Source organism: Myodes glareolus, chromosome 1 (genome assembly GCF_982192425.1).
Source record: "Myodes glareolus chromosome 1, mMyoGla1.1, whole genome shotgun sequence".
Taxonomy (NCBI): domain Eukaryota; kingdom Metazoa; phylum Chordata; class Mammalia; order Rodentia; family Cricetidae; genus Myodes; species Myodes glareolus.
In genome coordinates, this window is record NC_142026.1 from 139,139,437 (window position 1) to 139,160,762 (window position 21,326).

At 51.6% G+C, this 21,326-nt stretch overlaps 1 protein-coding gene across 1 annotated transcript in view; it reads right to left on the reverse strand.

The window, feature by feature from the left end:
* Positions 1–20,511, reverse strand: part of Pde10a (phosphodiesterase 10A) — a 194,583-nt gene extending 174,072 nt beyond the window's left edge. The window contains exon 1 of the mRNA XM_048420903.3: positions 19,617–20,511. Coding sequence (XP_048276860.3) covers positions 19,617–20,511 — 895 coding nt within the window. The remainder of the gene's footprint in view (positions 1–19,616) is intronic.
* Positions 20,512–21,326: the final 815 nt, after the last annotated feature.

A 21,326-nucleotide genomic window follows, 5' to 3' on the forward strand; every position in this document is an offset into this window, starting at 1 on the left:
GACACACACCTTTAATCCCAGCACTTGGGAGGCAGAGGCAGGCAGATCTCTGTGAGTTCGAGGCCAGCTGGTCTACAAAGTGAATTATAGAACAACCAAAGCTACACAGAGAAACTCTGTCTCGAAAGAACCTGAATGAATGAATGAATGAATGAATAAAAATCCACGTTTCTGTTTGTGTGTTGCCGTTTTAGGTGGCGCACTGAGCCGCCGCACCTCTCTCACCTCTAAATCTAAATGAGAACAGTTTGTTTTTATGATTCCTTGGCCCCTAAATATTTGAACATGTATTCATTTTTTTAAATTATGCATATGCATGAGTTTGTGCACAATGCAGGTACATACTGAGTCAGAAGCTTTGGACCCCCTGGAGCTGAAGCCACAAGTGGTTGTGAAACACCTAATGATGTCAGTGCTGGGAACCTGGCCACGGGCCTCTGTGAGAACAGCACACATTCTTAACCAACAGGCAGCCTCTCTAGCCCCCAGTGCCTCTTTTTATCCATCATATATGTCTTACATAAACATACCTGAAGACTAATCTTAATCTGGAAATATAAAAACATCATGTCTTTAACCAAAACAACTATCAAATTTTTAAAGGCTTGCTTTATATCCTAAATGGGAAAAAAAAACAATTAATATTTTCACTTCAAGGAAACATAGCAAAACATCCAGCCAAACTCTTAGCTCAGAACTCCGTAAAAACAGCCCAGCCATGCTCTTAGATGATGCCCCATGCTCGCTGCTGTCAACAGCTGCAGAGTGCTCCACCAAGCTGCAGGAGTGCTCCCTTCCCCCTAGACATCTCCTGGAGCAGGGCTGAATCTACAATGGCATCAAGACACTGTTGAGTGTGTCAAGGAAAGAACTGACGAAGCTTGCATTGCTATTGTAAAGAGTCAAGCACAGAGGCAGTGAGCGCTTCTCACATTTGTTGTGAAGATTACTCATGAAGGCAGTTTCCACGCCCAGCAGAGGGAAAGACAAGGTACACGGTGCTGTGTCTAGTCTTCGAGTGTTCATTCCTCCACTGTGTCTCCGGGGAAATGTCCTCGCCACTCTTACAACACACATCACATATGAAACTGACATCACTAATGCAGGAGTTATTGCATGCCTCAGACCATGGTACCAGGCCAGGCCCTCAGTTCTCTCCCACAGTCCAGGCATGCTACTAGCCCTCCCATCCAGGGAGAGAGACTGGCTTTCCACCACATCTGTGGAGAGCAGTAAGGAGTGAGAGACCAGGACTAAGACAGACACGTAGCTATGTATTAAAAACAACAGACATTTATCCAGAAAATATGTATTAAATAAATGTACCTAACTGTTCTTGGTCTGTAAATGTAGAAATTTACATTTCTGGTAGGCAGACAGATAGGGAGAAGGACCATGGCCGGGTAATAAAGGTGATGAATTTCCAAGATGGCTTCTTCTTTTTCAACCTCCTGACTTGACTCACCTGGCTGGCCCTCTACTGATGGACTGGCTCAACAGGTTCAAGGCCTGGTCAGGATAGTTAACCTAAAAGTTGTGAACCCAGAACAACTGCTTTCAATATGGCCGACCCTAAAGTAGGTGGGGGGAACTCTCCAGGGATTTAAACCCACCCCACCCACCCCATCCCCACCCCACCACAACCCACCCCACCCCATGCCCACCACAGCCCACTCCCACAGCCTCCGGAAGAGACTAGATATTTAGGCTTTCCAAGTCTTACCCCTGCTTGGCTCAGGCCCTTTTACTCTTTTCCTTGGCCTGTTGTGCCCATGTCTCCTCATCCCCAATGAACACCTGCCTTCAGCTTCTGCTTCTGTTTGCTTGAGATCTGTCTGCTGCTACCTGTACATGTCAGATGGGTCCTTTTCATTCCTTAACCAGCAGAGAAAAGCGAACCCAACCAGGACCCCTAGACTGTGCATCCTTTCTAGACTGTATCAGAGGTGCTGCCACTGTGAAAACTTCAGAAATCTGAAGACAGATGAATAACAAAAGTGCCTAGGACTCTCAGCTTCTTAACCGTGGCAGCACACAGGACGGGACACCTCAGAGGCCCTCAGAAAGCTAAGTCCGTGTGGAGAAGAAGCTCACAAAGCCGAAAGGTAAAATATAAAGTTCACAGCACTGCCTCTAAGAAGGGGAGGCAGGTGTCAAGCATTTTCAAAGGCTCATTTCTAGAATGAATTATCAGAAGCAAGTAAGCACAAAAGTCTACTTCAGACCTCCCTGGAAAGCAGGGCCAAGGAGCTGGGCTGGCCAACTTCTGGTGTCTGTAAGAGGTGAGGATGGTCAGAGGAGGTGAGAAAGCAGCCTGCTGAGGTCATAGGGCCCTGAGATCATCTACTTACTAGGCTGCAGGCAGAGGCATGGGCTCCCACCTGGCTCAGGGACCACCCACTTCCCACAGTTGTAAGATAAAGGAGCTTCCAGCCAGACTTGGACGGCAGCCTCGGACGTCACCATCAGCACCTGTATTTTGCCTGCTTGCTGTGTGGAGACAAGAGCTTGCTGCTCTGAGTCTGGAAGGTAGATTCCATGTTGGTTCATGCCACCTACCTCCCCTAGTTGCAAGGCTGTCATCCCTGGCCAGGCAGCAACCACCACCCAGAAACTTCCTCTATCACAACCCCACACCAGACGACAAATTCAGCTTCTCTCTCTCCCTTGTCTTTCCTCATGCCCGAGGTAGCCTCCCTGCTCATGTGTGTCCAATCCAGACTACAGGCTTTCCGAGTTCATAGGCACTAACGGCTCTCGACCACGTGGGCACATAGGCGTTCCAAACAATCACTGCACTGAATTCTACAGAAGCAACAGCCACATACACATGGAATCGCTGATCTATAAAACCTGACAGCTGAGATGCTGGAGGGTGGTGCTCCTCAGGTGCTGTGGTCAGCCCAATCCCCAAGGACCACCCAGTGCAAAGACAACCCATTCACTGCTGAGACATCACCAAGCCTCTGGTACCCTGAGAGGCTTGACAAGCACATTTCAGAGAACTCCATCCTTCCACCTGCCTGACCTTTGTGCCCAGGTCTGGGGCACTCGGACACTCACAGGTGGGAGAATGCTAGCCAGTCCAGGTCTTTTACCTAATCAGCCCAGACACGCAGGGGAAAGGCTCCTTTTGCGTATGTGTTCTGCTGCAGCCTGCTTCCGAATGCATCAGTACCTTATCACGCATTTTTCAAGTTGACATATAAAATTTTTATCGCAGGCTTGAATGGTTGGGGATGATGTATGTTCCCACATTGTTTTCACAGCAAATATGGAGCTGAAGAGCCGTTCACTCCATTTATGGAGTCTCTGCACTGCAAGCCTTCTTGGAAAGTCAGTCTCCGACGCGAAGTCAAACAGCTGAATCAGAACTGGAAGCATAATTTCATAGTTTAAATACCTTTTCCAACTTGCATCCCTGTGACAACATCTTACCTCTAGGTTATAATTCTAAGGTGGACGAGCAGACAGGGGAGACAAGGATGGATGGACATGTCGATGGGCAGATGCACAGACAGGAAGGTAGGAGGCATGAAGATATGAGTCTTGCCAGGAGTTGCTTGGCTCGGTGAATCAAGTCCCCCACATTCCCAGAATTCTCTCCTCGTCTTGCTGTCCCTGGTCTCCCTGCTTCCCCCTCAGGGTCAGAACCTGCTGACTGCACCACTGCTCAATGCACCGGAAGTTAGACACTCTAGAGAAAGGAACCATAAGATGAAATTCCGGATTGAAAAGACTTCTCTTCTGAGACTAAGAGAGTGTCCATAGTGAGGTGGAAAGGAGATGCATGAAATAAGTCACACAAGATGATAGTCACTACAAGGCGGCACCTGTGAAATCTAGAAAAGTCACAGTTATAAGGCAGGCAGTGGGAAGGCGGGTTCCTGGGACCGGATGGAGGCTGCGGGCATAGGGAGAAGGAAGTGGAGGTGCAGTGTTTGAAGTTTCAGTGAAGCAAGAGGAATGCCTTCCTTGGCACAGTGGATTTCAAAACGAATAGGAGTAGATTTTGATGTGGAGGTGAGGTAACAGAGATTTAGCTCGATTTTATCATCCCTGATGCGTATGGACATCAGCAAATGACATCCTATCAACAGACACAGTGTCATCTGTCACTTACAAATAAAACTTAAATTGAAGGCAGGTCCTCGAAGCTGCGGTGAGATGGGGGCCGGGACAGGGTCGCTGCAAAGGACAGAGTTTCCACGAAGACCGAAGACAGAAAATGGACTTGTCTGCTTGGCCTTTGTGCCACCTCTGAGACGGTTCATGTCCTGAGATCCCAGGGAACCTGGAGCCACCGGATCTGAGTGACTCCTACCTGAGTCTTTCCCTGGGCTCCTGAAGAGAGGCCAACGTTGCTGTCCCAGGCTCTGCCCCCTCACGTGGTTGCTCTTCACTGTGGCTGCCCACGGCAGACAAGGTACACACACCATGCACTCGTTAGCTAGACCTGCAGAAACTTTGCCTGAATAACAAGTGGTGTTGCACTTCTCGACTCTTCAGTGGGGCAAACAGGAACTATTTAGGATCAAAAGAATACGGTTGTCACTGAGACATCTTAACCAGTCAGCCATTCTAAGTATGTCAGCAACCTCTGAATAGGAATGTCAGTTTCTGCAAGAGGATAAAACTGCGTCCTGTCGCCAAGGCAGAGCTACACCACATGAAGCTTTTAAAGTATCCTTTAGTTATTTTTCTTTTTCTTTTGCATTATTGTTGTTTGTTTTGCTTTTTATTTGTTATTTGTTTCTCACAGCTCTGCTTGGCTCTAGAACTCATTATACAGACCAGACTGGCCTTGAATTGGCAAGCATCCGGCCTCCACCTCCCAAATGCAAGTATCCTGCTAAGGCAAATTCCACCCAGGTCCTATGGTTCAAGAACAGGCATGTTTTTATATACCTGCCTCTAATTTGTGTTTGCAAAGTGATATCAGACATAATTCTTAGAAACATGAAAATCAGTGACGCAGACTTAGACAAAAATCTAAACACTCTCATTTTCTAAAAATGTCCTTGGCCTCCACGAGAAGCTAACCTGGATGGGAACAGAGTGTTGTGCCTCCCAGAGTAAAGGATCAAGAGTTTGCTGAGTCTGCATCTGGGAAGACGATTGTGTGGTAGTAACAGGGTCTGCACAGAGAGCAATGGCTTCCTGAAGTCCCAAGGGAGAGGGTTGCCTTCCTCAAAACTAAACAGAAACTCTGGTGCTCGCCACCCCATCTTCTCAGCCCACTTGGGTCTGGCTCGGCAGCACTGGCCTGTCTCTGTCACTACAGACTCACCTGAAGTCATCTGCATCGTGCCTCGGGTACACCCCTGGCCTCTGCTTTCTGCCCAGTCTCCCCGGCTAGGCCAGGTAGCCAGGAGTCCGGGGGCCTCCAGAAGGAGTATTTGGGGGTATAAAGTCAGGTGCCATCTCCCTTGAGTACATATATAGGGCTCCTGGAACCTACGTCTCCAACACAGGGAACACCAGCAGCCGCTCTGGCTAGCCTGATAGTGCCTTTGCCCTCCCTCTATGCTGCCTAAGCATCACCTCCCTACTGAGAAGGCCTGGCCTTTACCACAGCTCTGACTTGGAGGAATTTTTCTCAGTGAAATCAGGGTAATTCAGACACCACCAGAACAAGAACCACACCAGCGGTCGGTTGAGAGTTTCCAAAAGGTTTCCTTACTACAGCTAGTTTCTGACATCACCAGCCCAGTTAGTTTCTGACGTCACCAGCCCACCTTCAGAGCTTGCCTGCAGAGAGCCTCCTGGCTTCTCCCACTGGGGGACAGCGGCGAGTACCCTTATGTAAGTAAGAGAGGAAGCAAGAAGAAAGAGAGGTCAAAGCACCCTGCACGCTCCACAGCAGGCCACATCCCAAAATAGGACCATGTCAGGTCTTCTGGGGAAAATGGGCCAGACTGGCACAGGGCAGGGACAATTCCACACAGTCCGGGATGGGAGAGAAGCCGGCGCCTGTGACAGTGACTTGCTGGTCCCAACTCACAATGATGCCACTGAAGGACTTGCATGAAGTCAGGGTCTCTTTCAAAGGCAAAAAACATACCTTAAGGATTTCTGGGACCACTCTGCTTCCTCCCCTCTCTTTTTATATAAAAACACTCATACTCAGTATGAAGTCAAGGTGAAATATTACACATAGAATATTCCTGTGTTCCATGCAGAACTCCAAAGTGGTTCCACTTAAAACCAAGTCTGCTCCAGGTATGATGGTGTACCCCTCTGAGCCCCAGAACTCAGGAAGCAGAAGCAGAAAAATCTCTGTGAGAGTTCAACACCAGCCTGGTCTATACAATGAGTTCCAGGACAGCCAGAGCTACATTGTGAGTCTCTGTCTTAAACAAACAAAACCCCAGCCTGTGAGCCTCCTCTTCGGAAGAAAAGACTCCGAAGAAAGCCGACATTTACTGAACACACATACATCACAGATCCAGAAAGGGAAGATCTGAGAAATTAAGGAGCGGAGACTGGAGGCAAATCCCCTCCAACACAGAAGTATCCTGCAGGGGTGCCTCCTGCAACCCATGCATCCAGGACCCATTGGGCAAGCTGTCCCTGAGGGCACTCAGTCAGCCAGGGAGAGAGCTCAGCTCCCAGAAGAGAGGAAGGCAGATGCACAGGACACAGATGCCACCTAGAGTCCTGTCCACAACAGAGGGAGAAGGGGTCTCTGGCTGCCATGGTTAGCACCAATACACAACTTATTGAAGTCAATCAGTGGTCTCTTAAGAACAGCACAGGTCCAAGTCTACAGAACTAAAGGACTCTAAATGACTGCAAAAGGCAAAGTGCAATCCCCAGTCGTCAACAGTCCTAAATTAATGCAGTTTATTGACAGCTTCGTTCTGATACATGCAAACTAGATACAGAATGTTCTTTGGGGAGTTCAAAATGCTGCCTGTTCAAAATTTGTCCTCAAGGACCCAATTGCACATCTTTGCTTTTCAAGTTAGAGCTCAAAATATAAAGGGGAAAAAAATGAAGGCCCAAGGATAGGATAAAGACACTCATCTAGCTAATACAGACCAACAAGAGTGAAGTCCTCCAGGAAAAAACCAGTTATGAGCGGAAATATAGCAGCAGAGTTCCTGACCATCGCCTAACCTGAGAAAGATGGGGCCTTTCTCAGGTGTGCCCTGCTACACCACACCTGTTCCACCTAAACCTCCTCTGCTGCAGCGCCAGTTGCTAGAAACACACACTGCACACACAGTGAGAGGCCCCACAGAAGTTCCCCAGTAGGGGCTAAGCCAATGAGGCACAGGGCCTGCTGGAGGGGCAGAGCCTCCATAAATGCGGAAACGCCTACCACGGCCTCTCCAAATAATTTGCCCTAAATGGAAGAAGTCTAGTGACAATTGCTTTTTATTTTTATTCTTTTTTTTTTTTTTGGTTTTTTTTCTCTTTCTAAAAATTCTTCCTTTTTATTTTGAACACATTTTTCCTTTCATTCCTTGCCAAGAAAGTGGAATTGCTGAATACGTCCAGCCTCTCCTGCTGCCACAGCTTCCAGGATTTTTTCCTTCCTGAAACGGCAGGAACACCTTCCAGGCAGAGGCAGACCTCAGGCCGCTGAGCGCTTCTCTTCCTGACCACGTTCCCCACACTGGGATGTCACTAACACCACCATGCCACCATTTAGGGAAGGGACCCAGGAAATGATAGCAGCTCCTGGGTTGTGCTCTGCCCTCCTCTGGATGCTGGTACCCTCCCTTGCCCTCCTCTGGATGCTGGTGCCCTCCCTTACCCTCCTCTGGATGCTGGTACCTCCTCTTCCCTCCCAAGCGGAGCAAACAAATACACTCCCAAGGTGGTTGTCCTGGGTACTGTGCTCTAGCACCTGACTGATGATGGCATAGCTCATGGACACCTGCAGCTTCTCAGCAATGAGAGGTTATCAGCCCCAGGCATAGGGTCTGGCCAAGACTGAGCCTGACCATCATCAGGGAGGAGAAGGGCTGAAGGAAAGCAGTGTTTCAAGGCGCTTCTGCCACACTGGAGTCCAGATGAAGAAGTCAGAACAGTTTTGAATCTCAAAGAATGAAGTTTGAGAAACATTAAAAAAAAATGCCAACATAAACAAAAAGAACACACAAAAATAAGTTAGAAAAATAAACAAAGTACGGAGTTCCTAATAATGGCCCTTTGACAAAAAGAGCAGACGAGTTACTTAAACACAGAAGGTGCCAAAAACGTTCAACCAAAGTAAGATTTATGAGAGGTAAATTGAGGCAGGGTCCTAATGTCATGAAGAGTGACTTCTGGAACAAATGCATTTCCTGAGGCCTGTGGGAGCTCCTTAAAGACCTGCAAGGCCCTGCAGAGAGAAAGGCCCAGGTCGCATTCCTTCAGGCTGTGAGTGGAGGGTTCAGAAACTCTCCTCAGAGAGGCTCTCAGGTTTCTGCCCACAAGGTCAGAGGGTGTGGCCAGGACTACCTGCAGAACCCCAGAGGAGGAGCATACCGCCCACAGGAGATGCTTGCAGGGGTTGAGGTAGGCTGATATTAAAAAAAGGTTTCTCACAAAACCCAGTAACTAGGAAGGAAGTGGTGGCTAAAATAAAGCCAACGGGTGGACTGCAAGGAAATAATAGTAAGTGATAAGACAAAGAAAAATGTCAACATTACAAGCAGGGCACAGGAAAATGAGCAGGGTTGTGGTCCAAATCGGGGCTTAGAGTAAGGGGAGGAAAGAATCCCACTTACTGAAAGAAACAACTCTAAACCTGAAGTCTGAGAGAAGAGAGGAAAGGGGCTAGGAATGAGGATGCAGACAACTAGAGATTCAGATGTGGTCCCAGCAGGGGCTGGCCTCATCCATCCCAGCCTGGAAGCTCTCTCAAGGTCTCATGTAGATGGCTAGCCCCTGGGGAGAGCACTCAGGACCACCACTCAGCACAGAGCAGGTCAGGGAGAGCTGCAGGCACAGGTGCCCTCTGCCCCTGCTCTGTGCATGTCCCCAAGTTGCCGCCACAGTGCAGTGGTTGACAATAAACAGGACCCGATTCAGAGGTATCATTATTTTCCAGAGTCTACATTTCATCCACTCTAGAAGCACCGACACACAAAAGTTCACAGTCACACAACAAATACTTGCCAAACGTGGAGGTTTCTACCAGCTTAGCCCAGCTGGGCAACCCTCCAAACAATCTAAGCAATACTTGACACCTCAAGTCCAAAGCCACGGGCTCTAGTCAGAAATCCAGGGGGAGCAGGAGCGCCTGCTTTGGTTTGCAGATCAGTAGTGACACAGACAAGGAGCTGATGCACCAACAGGGAGGGTGTTGATCTGTGTGTTGTTTTTTTTTTCTTTTTTAAATATTCATGGCTTGACATTTCAAGAAGACAGAAAGCAACTGAAGAGACTTCAGGAGCCGAGACACAAAAGCCTGACGTCAGGAAGACAGTAAGAAACAACGGCAAAGGGAAACCTCAGCAGCCACCAGCCACTCAGGGTTCATCACACAGCATTTCAGCACTGCAATGTGATTTCGGAATAGGTAATAAGACCAGAAGAGAAAGCAGTCCACGATGAAGTGTCCCCCTGGCTATTAGTCCCCATCCCTGAAAAGTCCACTTCTCCCTTCTGACACCCCCACACTGACCAGTGAGCCCAACTGAACATCCTCGTGAGAGCGGAAACAAATGAAAACTGTATTTTTATTGTCCGTTCTAATATAAGTGTGCCTGAGAGTCCTTGTGTGTGGATGCAGGCGTCCCGCACTCCTTATATCTTGTTGGTGGTGGTGTTTTGTTTTGTTTATGTAATAATGTATTCAATTTTACTTGTAGGATCCACCTAGGGGGATTCTCCACGTGGACACTGAGCCAGCCCCCCACCCTGCACTGTGTGCCCACACTATGGTGGACGTCACTCTGATGGCACAGAAGAGCATCCTGACGATAAAGTCCCAGGCGAACAATACATGGGTTCACTGGTACATACATTTTTAATACTGATCAATACTGACAAATTGCCCTCTTCAAAGGCTGCACCAATTAATACTCCCCTTAGGAAATTTGAGAGGGTGTGCCTCACACAACCGCCAAGCATGTGCTTGCTATAAAATGTATTAACTCATGCAGCGCCGGCAGGTAAAAGCGGCACCCAGTGTGCTTTAAAGGGCATTTATCCTCATTTATCCACATTGTTTCAGAGTGTGTTTGCCTTCGAGGAGCCATCGCTTCTTCTCCTTTTCCGTCCTCTTTGCTCGCATCCTCGGATTGGTTTTCCTTAACCACTTCTGAGAACACCTTGAGTTCGAGGGCCCTTGGCTCTGGCTTTGACAGCAGGTGAACGTGGCAAGGCACTTGGGCACTCGCCCGGGGCAGGCTCCTGTCCACAGCCGTACAAAAGGGATTTCTCATCTTCTGGTTGGTTCAGTCAGTCCTTCCTTTGATGACTGCTGGGATTTGAGTCACATTTAAAACGTTCCCCTAGTCTGAAGCCAGAAAGGATTTCTTCATGGTATCTTCTTTCTTTTTTTTTTCCCCACAGCTTCTTCTCGCTATTAAATATATTCTCCATGTGAAATTTAATCTAGGCATACAGCGTACGGGACAATCTCATTGTCTTCTGAGCAGATACCATCTTGTCCCCATGTCCCCTCTTCAGCTGTGTCCCCTTTCTTCTACCACGTGTGATGGGATATGCACAGCTCCCTGCAGGCCCACCTGTCTCTGGATCTGCCACGCTGGCTGGTCGGTCTGCCTGTCTGTCTGTCTGGGGCCAACAGCATGCTGTTCTAATCACTGAGTCTGTATAACCATCTCTTTAATTGGCCTTAAAAATTAGATGATACGGTTAATCACAAGAAACAGGAGTATTACCCCAAAAGACACAGTGACTGGCTAGACAAGAATGTCTTCATGAGTAAACTTCTGATTCTGGAGCACAGAGAAAATCTGGAAATATAAAGCAGCACATAAAAACCATCATTGCTGTGTATGGGATCCACAGCAATGGACCTCTGAGACACCATGTGGTCCTCTTCTGGAAACAATAAAGTTTTGACAAGAAGTGCAGTAGCTGGAGTAGTAGTAGCTTCTGCAATTCCATCGCTGGAGAGGCTGAGGAAGACGAGATCTTTGCTGGGGTTCAAAGCCAGTCTAGGCTACAAGGCCAGACCCTGGCTGCCTTCCCATAAAAAGAGTCACATAAATTACACGCACTGCACAGCCCTGCACCAGGCTGCACTCCTACCTGCCCGTCACCTCCTCCTTTCTTTCCCATCAAAGCAAAGCATTCCTCACGCAGAACTTTTCCTCTCACAGCACTTGCCAACTCTAAAAAGTCCAAATCTGCTTGTATTTTGATAAATAACCCATCGTCTCCAAATGCGTGGCATTGTTTCAGCTCTCTCCACGCAACGCTTGTCTTGGCGACGCAGAAAATGTTTTCTTCAAAGCAACAACAGCTCCGAGCACAGCCCGGGGAAAGCTGAGTCTACCAAGTGTGGAAGACGCAACCCGCTCCTTCCTTTAGACTCGGGTTGCCTGCTCCCTGCTGACCTCACTGCGTGTCAAGTATTGTGTTCACGGTGACGCAAACGCCTGGCTGCTGGTGCCAAAGAGTGTATTCGGATTACATGGGAAAAAATGAATAAAATAAAGTTTCAGGGCATGCATCAGAGCTCTGCAGCCACGCTCTCTGGTTGTTTCTTCCCTTTTAGGAAAACTAGCACTGATGAAAGGCCATTTTGCTCAGATTCTCCCATGCAAACACACTCCCTTGTGCCTTCAGTGGACTGCTTGAACGTGTCCTGGGGGGATGAATAAAGAATCTATGAATGAAGCATTTGCCCTATCCTAGAGGCAGACAAGGACTACTGAAACTACAGCTCCAAAGGGGACAGTATGCACCAGGACATACAGAAGGACAGACGAGAGGACCTAAACAGACCTAGAGACCTAGACAGGCAGGCATCAGCACAGAGATGGTCCCCTGGGAAAGAGAGGGTAATGTGGTGGCATCTGAGTTCCCCAGCTATCTGGAGCTGGCACATGAGGCACACTGTGGGAAGTAAGAGATGTGGTCCTGAGACAAGGGAAGGAGGACCCCAAGAGCCCCGCAGGAGCACACTGAGGGACCCAAAGCACCCTGTAGGGAAGACTAGCACAGAGCATTCTATCTCTCCAGCACCCACTCTTCCCATGGCCACTGTGTTATCAGTACCTTGCATCTTGTCCACATGTCAAGATGGGAACTCTGTGAAAGGAACAGACCACGCCGGACACGCTGAATGCTGTCAATAGGGCTGTAGTGGCTCACAGTTGGCACTCAGTATCTGTGGATCACATTATCTGACAGGACCATACTCCCCTACACATCCCTTATCATGCTCTGTGGCTGACTTCCGCAACTGACCCACCACTCGGTGCTCCGTCCTCTCCACACGGCCCCACCGCTGTGGCGCCCATGCTATGTTCCCTCAATCCTGGCTTCCCCTATCCACCTTTGAGCACGCTGCTCAGATTCTTTGTTCTTCTTGGAATCTTCCTCTTGCTCACCTCCACAGCCCTCAAATTCCTCCTCTTCCAAGACAACACTCAGATGTCACCTGTGAGTCGCTTCCCGTGAGGAAGCTTGTGAGGGGCACATACAGGCAGCTCTTCTAGCTCTGGGTGATCTTGAGACAAATGGTGGACTCTGACCTATCCCTTGCCCCTGTCACTCTCCCTCGCCAGCAGATGTCTTTCTAAGTCCCTGCTTCACTCTCAGACCTGTCCTTCCAAACGCCCATCTAATTGCGGGTTACTAAGCGCCCCTCCCAAGCACCCAGGAGGCCTTCCGTGCCCCTGACTTTCTCTTCATTCTCCTTGTTCCCTAAAAGCTTCCTCAGACCTTGCCCTCCTCTCTAGCTTGCCTCAAAGGGCCAAAATGCTGGAGTAATGGGAAGTTGGCATCTGACAAAGCATTTCCCACCCTCCTGTTGCTCCCAGTGTGAGATGGGCCCCACAGCTCCTGCTACAGAAAACATTTCCCTTCGGGACTCTGCTTTCCCAGCACCACACCTCATCTCATGCTACGTTCCCTACTGTTTGTCTGCCTGCCTCCGTCCTGGGCAGATGGACGTTCTCAGGCGTCTGTGGGATGAAGCCACATCATCTGCCCATCACCGCTCTCCATCAGTCACAGCCATGGGGCAGGTACCCTTACTCCACAGGACCCCTAGTCAAGGCTCCTAGCGACAAGCCGGCCACTGGATCTTACTTGATCTCTGAGGCTGCTCCTCTTTGAGTTCCATGATGTGTCGGTCCCATGTCACCTCCAGGTTCTGCTCACCACTGTCTCATGCACTCTCCGCGCCTGCCACCCATTCCGGCTACTCACTTAGAATTCCACTCTCCAATGAACCTTCTCGTGCTAGGAACCACGGTCTTTATTTCTAATCCGCTTCAGGCCAGGATCATCTTCTCACTCCCCAGGCGGCAGCAGAAACCCCCTTTGGCGACCACAGCTGTCTGTCTCAGAACCTCCAGATTCATGCCAGGCATTCAGGACTGACCCTCCATGAGGGTGCAATGCCACACTTCCACGCTTCTTTCCTTCTTCTCCAGTCTTGGCAATGGGGAAACCTCATCCATGTGAATTTTTAGCATCTACCACACCTTGAGCATCTCAACCTCACCACTGCCAAACAACCTGCCTGTATGGCACCTGCGCACTGCTGCCCATGGGACTCCCTTCTCGGTAACCAGAAGCCTCTGAGCATGCATTCCCCAGTCCTCCCCTGTAACAACAGGTATGTGGTGCGCTCGATGCCTCCAAATACCTTATGGGGCCTCCATTACTTTTCGCTTGCACTGTCATTCCCCCAAATCGATAACCTCTGTGCACACCTTTTCCCAACGTTCCTTTCCCAAATTACACTCAGCTAAGCCCCCAGAACAAGAATTACAGAACTCGGGGGCTCACAACTCTCCCAAAGCCCCCCTCCTACTACCAGGAGCCATGCTCAGTTTCCCCCAACTTCCATAGTCCTGTTCTGGCCCATCTATGGGTTTCATCACATACCAGACATCTAGGCTGAGACTCCCGACTCCAGCGACGCAGCCTCCACTCTGCTCCTCTAGCCCAGGGCCCACCTGCCTGGCCGCTCTTCTCTTGATGGCCTTGCATACCACAGCTGGCCATACTGCTCCAGACTGACCTTCACAGCCCATGGGCAGCTCTCTCTATGAATTCTCTGCCTACTTTTTTTGGTGTGTTTTGCTTGGTTTCTGGTGGTTGCTGTCTACACCACCAGAGAGCAGTAGAGAGAGCAGGCACTCCCCAAGCCAAGACACCTATGACCTGCAGAGGTAGGTAGAGTACTGACTGACTCCCAGGCCGGTCATATACCCCACCTCCAGCTTTCCAATCCGGGAACCACGGTGTCCAACATCTACACAGCCATCATGTCACCTGTCCCTCTATCTTCCACCTCCCTGTGTGTACAAGGTTTCCTCTGCTGAGGACTCTGCCACAGAGACCTCCATTCCTCCTACACCATGGTTGCTGCCCCTTCCTTCACACCTCTCTCCGAATTCGGAGGACTGTCCCTTACAAGGTGGCCTTAGCATAATTAGTAACCTGTAATTCCTTCCCCCTTAGCTGGCTGAGATCCTGTCTATGTCTTCCATAGATGCCACCTTTACCCAAAAGGTATTCCTTGAGCCTCTGCCAGGCAAACTCCCTTCCCCGATTCCTTGAGACTCAGGCCTGGGCATCCTATAAAACACCCACTGGGTCTTCCAAGCTGGGATCTGCTCTGGTCTCCTCCTGACTCTCCTCCTAGCCCTTCCTGGAACCCAGGAGCAAAACCCCCACTCTTTCCTGGAGCTGCAGGTCCTGTGAAGAACAACTCAGTGGAACATATTCACTGGGACTCCGGAGCTCAGGGTAAACTCTGGATAAAAGCCACCTATGTCCAGGTCTCATTTGGGTGCCATACCTCTTCCCCGTACACGGCTCTGCTCTACTGGCACCTCTAGGTGTCTCACACAAGCAGATACTGTACTCTCCTAACAGGGCCACCACTGTATTAGCTTCAGCATCAGAACACAGAGGAGTCCCTGCCCACACTCCTCTCCAGCTGCCTTCTAGAAAGGAGCCGGTCATCATGAGTGAAGGGCAGTAGTGGACATATAGGCCTGGGGAATGCCAGATACCTGCTCCGCCTTTGCCACAGCTGTAGATTTCCTGCCCCTGGGAGTTTTCCTTCCGACAGACTTGAAGGAAGGAGCTCCGCACTCGCAGGGTGGCGACTGCGCTAACTGTCAAAGTGTTTCCCACACAACTTATCCTGTCTGATAGTCAGCATGGACTTCTTTGTTCTAGGGCACAAAATGTTTCCTGTGCAAAAATCCCTCAGGGGCCAATGTATCAATTTGAGATAGAAGGCCTGTCTTTTAACATTCTACTTCTTTTCAGTTAAACGTTTAGAAGACTCCTCTATCCACATGGGTTTATTTCAAATTAAAAGTAGGATTTCACGAGGTTACATATTAATAATCTAAATAGAATAACATCACCCAGTTTAAATAGCTTTGCCCTTTGGACTGCTGACCCTGCCAAAAACCAGCTCACCCCTCCATGGATAGCTGATGACATTCCCTGCCCACACCCAGCCTGGCAGGAATTCACAGACTGCTATTCGGGTCACCTGTTGGGGCACTCCTGTCTGTATGCCATGTCTTTGGGGAGTTCAGGGTCTTCTCTACATCCAACACACAGTTCCACTATAGACCATGTGTAGACAAGCTGGAAAAGGGGCCTTGGCTGATCTACACCCATACGGGTGCCTTGCCCGGCCCTGAGCCTGGTTTTCCTCTGCAGCATCAGCTTCCTGGAGCTGATAAGAACCACTTAACTGTGAAGTCTGTGTGGATGGAGTGCTGAGTGCATTCGCCCTTTCGGGGATCATGTTTATCTCAGTGTATCCTACTGCCGGCCACACAGTCCTCACACCTCGGGAGACAGTTTAAGAGTAGCGAGTGACAAGCTCGCACGTAGTGCAAATGCACGCTTGCTGTTTGGAAGCTCTGAGAAACATGCAGTGATTTGCAGCGGGAAGGCATTTAAACTCTGCACTCACGAACATTCCTGGTCTTATTTCCCTTGCATTCTTTATATCCTCCCCCACAGCCCCCCCTCAACCCTTTGCATGTCCTTCACAGTAGCTAACTGGTACAAACACAGCACCCGGAGACATTTGTGGGTAGGAGAACCATGTGGCTGTCGATGTTCACGCCTAGGGCTGCATTTCCCACAGGTGTGTCTCCTGCTCTTTCCAGGCAGTGCCTCTTCCAGCCATGCCACTCTGATGGGAAGCTGACTGCCCTTCCTATTGGCCTGTCACTATGACACCCCTGCCCCACGCAAAAGGAACTGTGTGGATGATCCAGGACAATTACTGCCTCTCCGTGGGCAAGATTTTCCTACTCCGTCAGCTCTCCCAGCAGTAAAAGGAGAAGCAGAGGTCTAGAGGTCAACAGAGGACAGGAAGTGATGTGAGTTCAGAAATGGCCTGATTCAGACAGAGGAACAGCGCTAGGCAGGAAGACCACTTGGAGCACTGAGCGTACACACTGAGCCAACTCCCGCTTGGGAAGTTCCTTCTCACCCTGGCCTACTAGCCCAGGACAGGTCTCAGACTTCCAGATGCTTGAGAGAGAGATGGACAGGCTAGGGTAGGACCTAGCATGTGGCATTGGTTTTAGACAAGTGTCTGCTCAGTGCCCGATCAGGTGAACCAAGAAGAAGAATAAAATAGACAGGAACAGAGCAGGGCTACTGTACCTTCCAAACGGGGATTGCTTTCAGACAAGAGAACAGCAGCGTGCACTTGTCCAAGCAGCCGCTGGGCTCAGCAGCCTGCACATGACAATTTGTTTGGCTGACAAAGAGATCAAAGTGAAAGAAAAACCAGATACAGACTCCACAGGGACACATCTGAATACCTTTGTGTATTTTCCCAGCCTTGGGAAGTACACAGGCTCTTTCCAAAAGGCTCTTATTTTTCCCCCAGAAAACTGCCAAGTTTCAGAGACTTCAGCAATTGAGACCCAGGTGGTCCGTTCTTCAGCCACAGGCAGACAGAAACAGAATCCCTAAAAGTGTGTGGCATAGGGGACGGGTGGGCAGAGAGCAGCCTTCACTCGGGCATCAACCTCTTCTACCTTTCAGTCAAACTGTTTACAGGTACCCTAGTATTTCCTGCCCTCGCTCTTCCTACCTTAGTACTTCCTGCCCTAGTACTTCCTACCCTAGTACTTCCTGCCTTAGTACTTCATACCCTAGTAGTATCCCATACAAAGCTGCAGGAGTCTTGTGCTTTGATCCACACCCAACCTGTATTTGGGAACAAGAGTGACTATGCCATAGCAGGGTTGGCTTCTTCCAGTTGAAACTATGTACAGAGTAGATCCCTATAAAAAAAAAAAAACCCATAGGGTGCCCTCTATTACCCAAGATAATCCAGATCTCTCTGGAGTTGCTCATTTTTATTCAGAACCATAATTTCTACTGCAATGCCAGCCCTATCCCCAGATAAAGACAGCATCTTTAGATACATTTTAGATATATCTGCATTCTTAGATGCACACAAACACAGACAAACAAACAAAAAAAGCATCCTAGCCAATTCTCCTTCATGAAGCACTTGGTACTGTCAAGGACAATGGCCTAAAAGTGTGCACTTGAACATGTCCAAGCACACACGCACACACACACCAAAGTTGACAAAGAGAAAGATTTTATAGAGGGGAAAAATTAAATCTACAGTAGGAAGAACACCCGGGGCAAGCCTAGTCATAGGTCTCAGGTTTATTCCAACAACTCTAAGAGAGTCTATGGGCCCCACATTCTCCCACCCCTGCAACCCAGGGCCAATCCCTGGAGTCCCTTTAGAGAAGTGTAGTTAGTCTCTGCTGACCACAATCCAGGGGCAAGTGGACAAGTTTGTTTATTTACAGATGCCCAAAGCACAGTGCTCTATAAGTCACAAATACACGGGATGGGACTAGAGAGGCAGATACCAGAGAGAAGCTTCAGAAGCAGAGGTCAGCTGGGAGCACAGAGTCCACACCCTTTGAGGCAATCCAGACAACTGGCAAATAAACCTAAGCAGAGATTTGCTGAACACTACTGCCTGCAGATGTGTGAGTGGTCACTGGGCTATGTGGCCACCATGAACTGGCCCAGGGCCAGGAAGTAGGATTGCAGGAGTCAACCCGGTCCTGGAGGGAACACAGTCACCCTCTTGCGGACTGCACCCTAAGGGCTCCTGGGTGGGCACCTAGATCACCTCCAGTCCTGAGGTCCTGAGGAAGGTCTCAACCCAAGCATCCCATGCCCCAGAGCCGAGTCTCTGATCAAGGAGTAAGTGGTACTTGGGAGCAGTAGCGAGAAAGCTAATTTGCAACCTGGTGGAGAGTCTGCCTGAAGAAAGCAAGGCAAAAGCGCGGCTTTCCAGCAAGATGCAGACAAAGGAAAAGCTCGGGTGCGCACGCGGTGGACTGTGGCACCCAATTCATGCTCACGGCCCAGCGGATGCTGGAGTCTCCAAGTTCCCCATGGATACATCCTCTCAGAGCAGAGACTCTCCCACCCGGTCCCACCTGGTCCCTTCCCGACCCAGTGTTCTGGTCCTCACCCTGTTCACCCTCCATCCACAACCGCTGCGACTCCTTCCTCTGCGCATCTGGAACCTCTTCCCTCAACATCTCCTGCCTGTCTCCTTCCTTCCAGGGAAGCACTGCCTTGACTTCTCTGATCAGTCTTGTCGTCGCCCACCACCCCCCATGACACGCCTTCTGCTGCCCCTGCCCTACCAAGCTTTCAGCCCGGCGCCTGAGAGTGGAAAGGCCGAATGGTCATGCTACTGTAGTCTGGTGGGTAGGAGCGAACCAGAGGTGCTTCATTCTTCCATGCTAATGCCCCATTGTTCCTCCGCTTTCTTTACCCACCCAAGCAGCACCAGCTACCAATAATCCGTGTAAGGTGGGCTGGGGGGGGGTGCATCCTCTTCATGAGGATGGGTGCAACCAGTTCCATACCACTGGTCCATGCGCCAGAACACAGCCACTGCAGGCGCGGGTACTGTTTTCCCACATTTGGAAGCCTGAGGTTCCCAAGCCCTGCCTGCCCTCACAGCAGCCTCGGGAATCCAGTGGTTTGGATCCCAGGGACCCCCAGTGGAAGGAAACGTATATACTCCAATCTAATGGCCAATTCTCTTTCGGTGGGGCTAGAGAATTGTGGAAAAATTGGGGACAAACTTGATGGCATAAATAATGGGCCAGGTCAGTGTGGTCAGGGACAGCTCTAGGGAAGCAGGTTAGTTTTTAAATGTCTGACACCTTTTCTCCGCGCGCACGCGGGACTTGGGAAAGCCCAGTGTCCCTGAGCTGACAGGCGGTCCGAATGCCACAGAGGTGCCACCAGCTTCCTGTGGCCCACTGACCGATCACGGCCAGGCACACACACACACACACCTTGCCGGTCACCCACCACCACAGCAGTTCCCTCCCCACCCCACGATCCAAGGCCCCGACTGGACCCCACCAAGCGAGAAGCCACCGGGGCCGCGGGGAACGTGGGGCCGGACCACTTACTGGGGCTGAGGAAACACTCAGTCAGCCTTCGGAAGCAACTCGCATTGTTAGAAGGTCCATCTTCCATGTCGGAGCCGAAGAGCAGCGGCCAAGCGGTGGCGAGTGGGAAGGCGGCGCCTCGGGGCCGCCACGGAGTTCGGCCACCGGCGGCAGAGCCGGGGCTGAGGCCAGCGCAGCCCCCGCCGGCGCCCGGAAAGCCCGGGGAGTCTGTGCGGCGCACGCCCGGGTGGAGGGGGAGCCGCGGTGGCGGCGGTGGCCGGGGCCCGGCACGGGCTGGGAGCAGCAAGCCTAGGATCGCAGGCGAGAGGAAGAGCCGCCGCCGCCCGCCGCTGCCACCGCCGCTGCGGTGACTACTGCCGGGGGGGACGCTCAAGGGAGCTGCCTCTTGTCCTCCTCCTCCTCCTCCGCCAGCATCGCCGCCGCCGCCTCCTCCTCCAGGCGCCGCTGCGCCCTCCCTTCTCGGGAGACGCGCGGGGAGGTGGAAAGCAGATGAGGAGGGGACAAGAGGGGGAGGGGGCAGGGGGGGCGGCGGCCAGAAGTACCAGGAAGATGAAAAGGAGGAGGAGGGGATAGGGGAGGAGAAGGCGAGCGCCGAGGGAGCGCGGGCCGCCACCCAGCCGCAGACGCCGGCGCTGAGCGCAGAGAGGGCGCTGGGGCCCCCAGCGGGGCTGGCGTGGCCTGTCGGAGACAGGGACCGGGACAGGGGCGGGGGCGCCGCAAGCTCCTCCCGGCCGCAACCAGGCAGCTCCCGGGCCAGACTCAGGCCCACTGCACTCCACCCGCTGGCCTCGCCGCGCCGGGGTTCCTGCCGGACTTGGCCGCGGCCGGGCTCGTCCCCAGCCGCTGGCAGCGGGGCCTGGGGGCGGGGAGCGAGCCGCTCCTCCGGGCTGGCCATGGCCCTCCTCCCCAGCCTCCAAGGGGGCAGGCGGGAGGGCGCGGCGGCCCGGACTCGGCGGGCTCCGCCCCCGCAGCACCAGCCCTCCCCGCCTCGCACAGGCTCCGGTCCCGTCTGCCTCTCTTGTCTTGAGTGCCTCTCCGGCTGGGGGTTCACATCGTGTTTCCTTTGGGATTCAAGAGGACCCCAGGCTGGGGTCCCGAGTCGTAGCGCCTCGGTGCGGTCTGGTGCGCACAATCCTCGTCCTTCCCGGCCGGGCTAGGGGCTGCGGGGTCGCAGCCCGCGGGCGTGGCGTGGTGTGTGCGCGCTCCGAAGCCTAAGCCGCGGCGACTGCTCCAAAGCAGCGGAGAAAAGCGCCGCAGTGCCGCTGCCCGTGGAGGAGGCGGCGGTGGCGGCGGCAGAAGACGCCCACTGGCGGAGCAGGCGCTCCCCGCGCCACCACGGTCCGCGCCCACGTTGCGCGTCCGCTGGGACTCAACCCCGCCGCGTCAGACCCCAGCACCCCGGCACTCTGTGCATGGTGTATGCCCCTGGCCAGCAGTAGCAGGTCTGGCGTTCCAGATTCTAAACCCACAGCCTGGCAGCTGTTCCAGCTGTGTACGAGCCACATCCGCCTGCGAATGACCTGAGTTAAGGAATCCTCCCTTTAGCCGGCTAGCAGAACCAACCGAGCAGTGTTCGGTTGGAGCTGCGGGAGGGAAATTCAAATTCGGACACTTAGCAGGAGTTTTAAACCAAGGCAGAGTTCCCATTAGGTCTCAAAATGCGGTTCATCCTGGGACTTGCCTTCCCATACCCGCTTTAAAACGAACTTC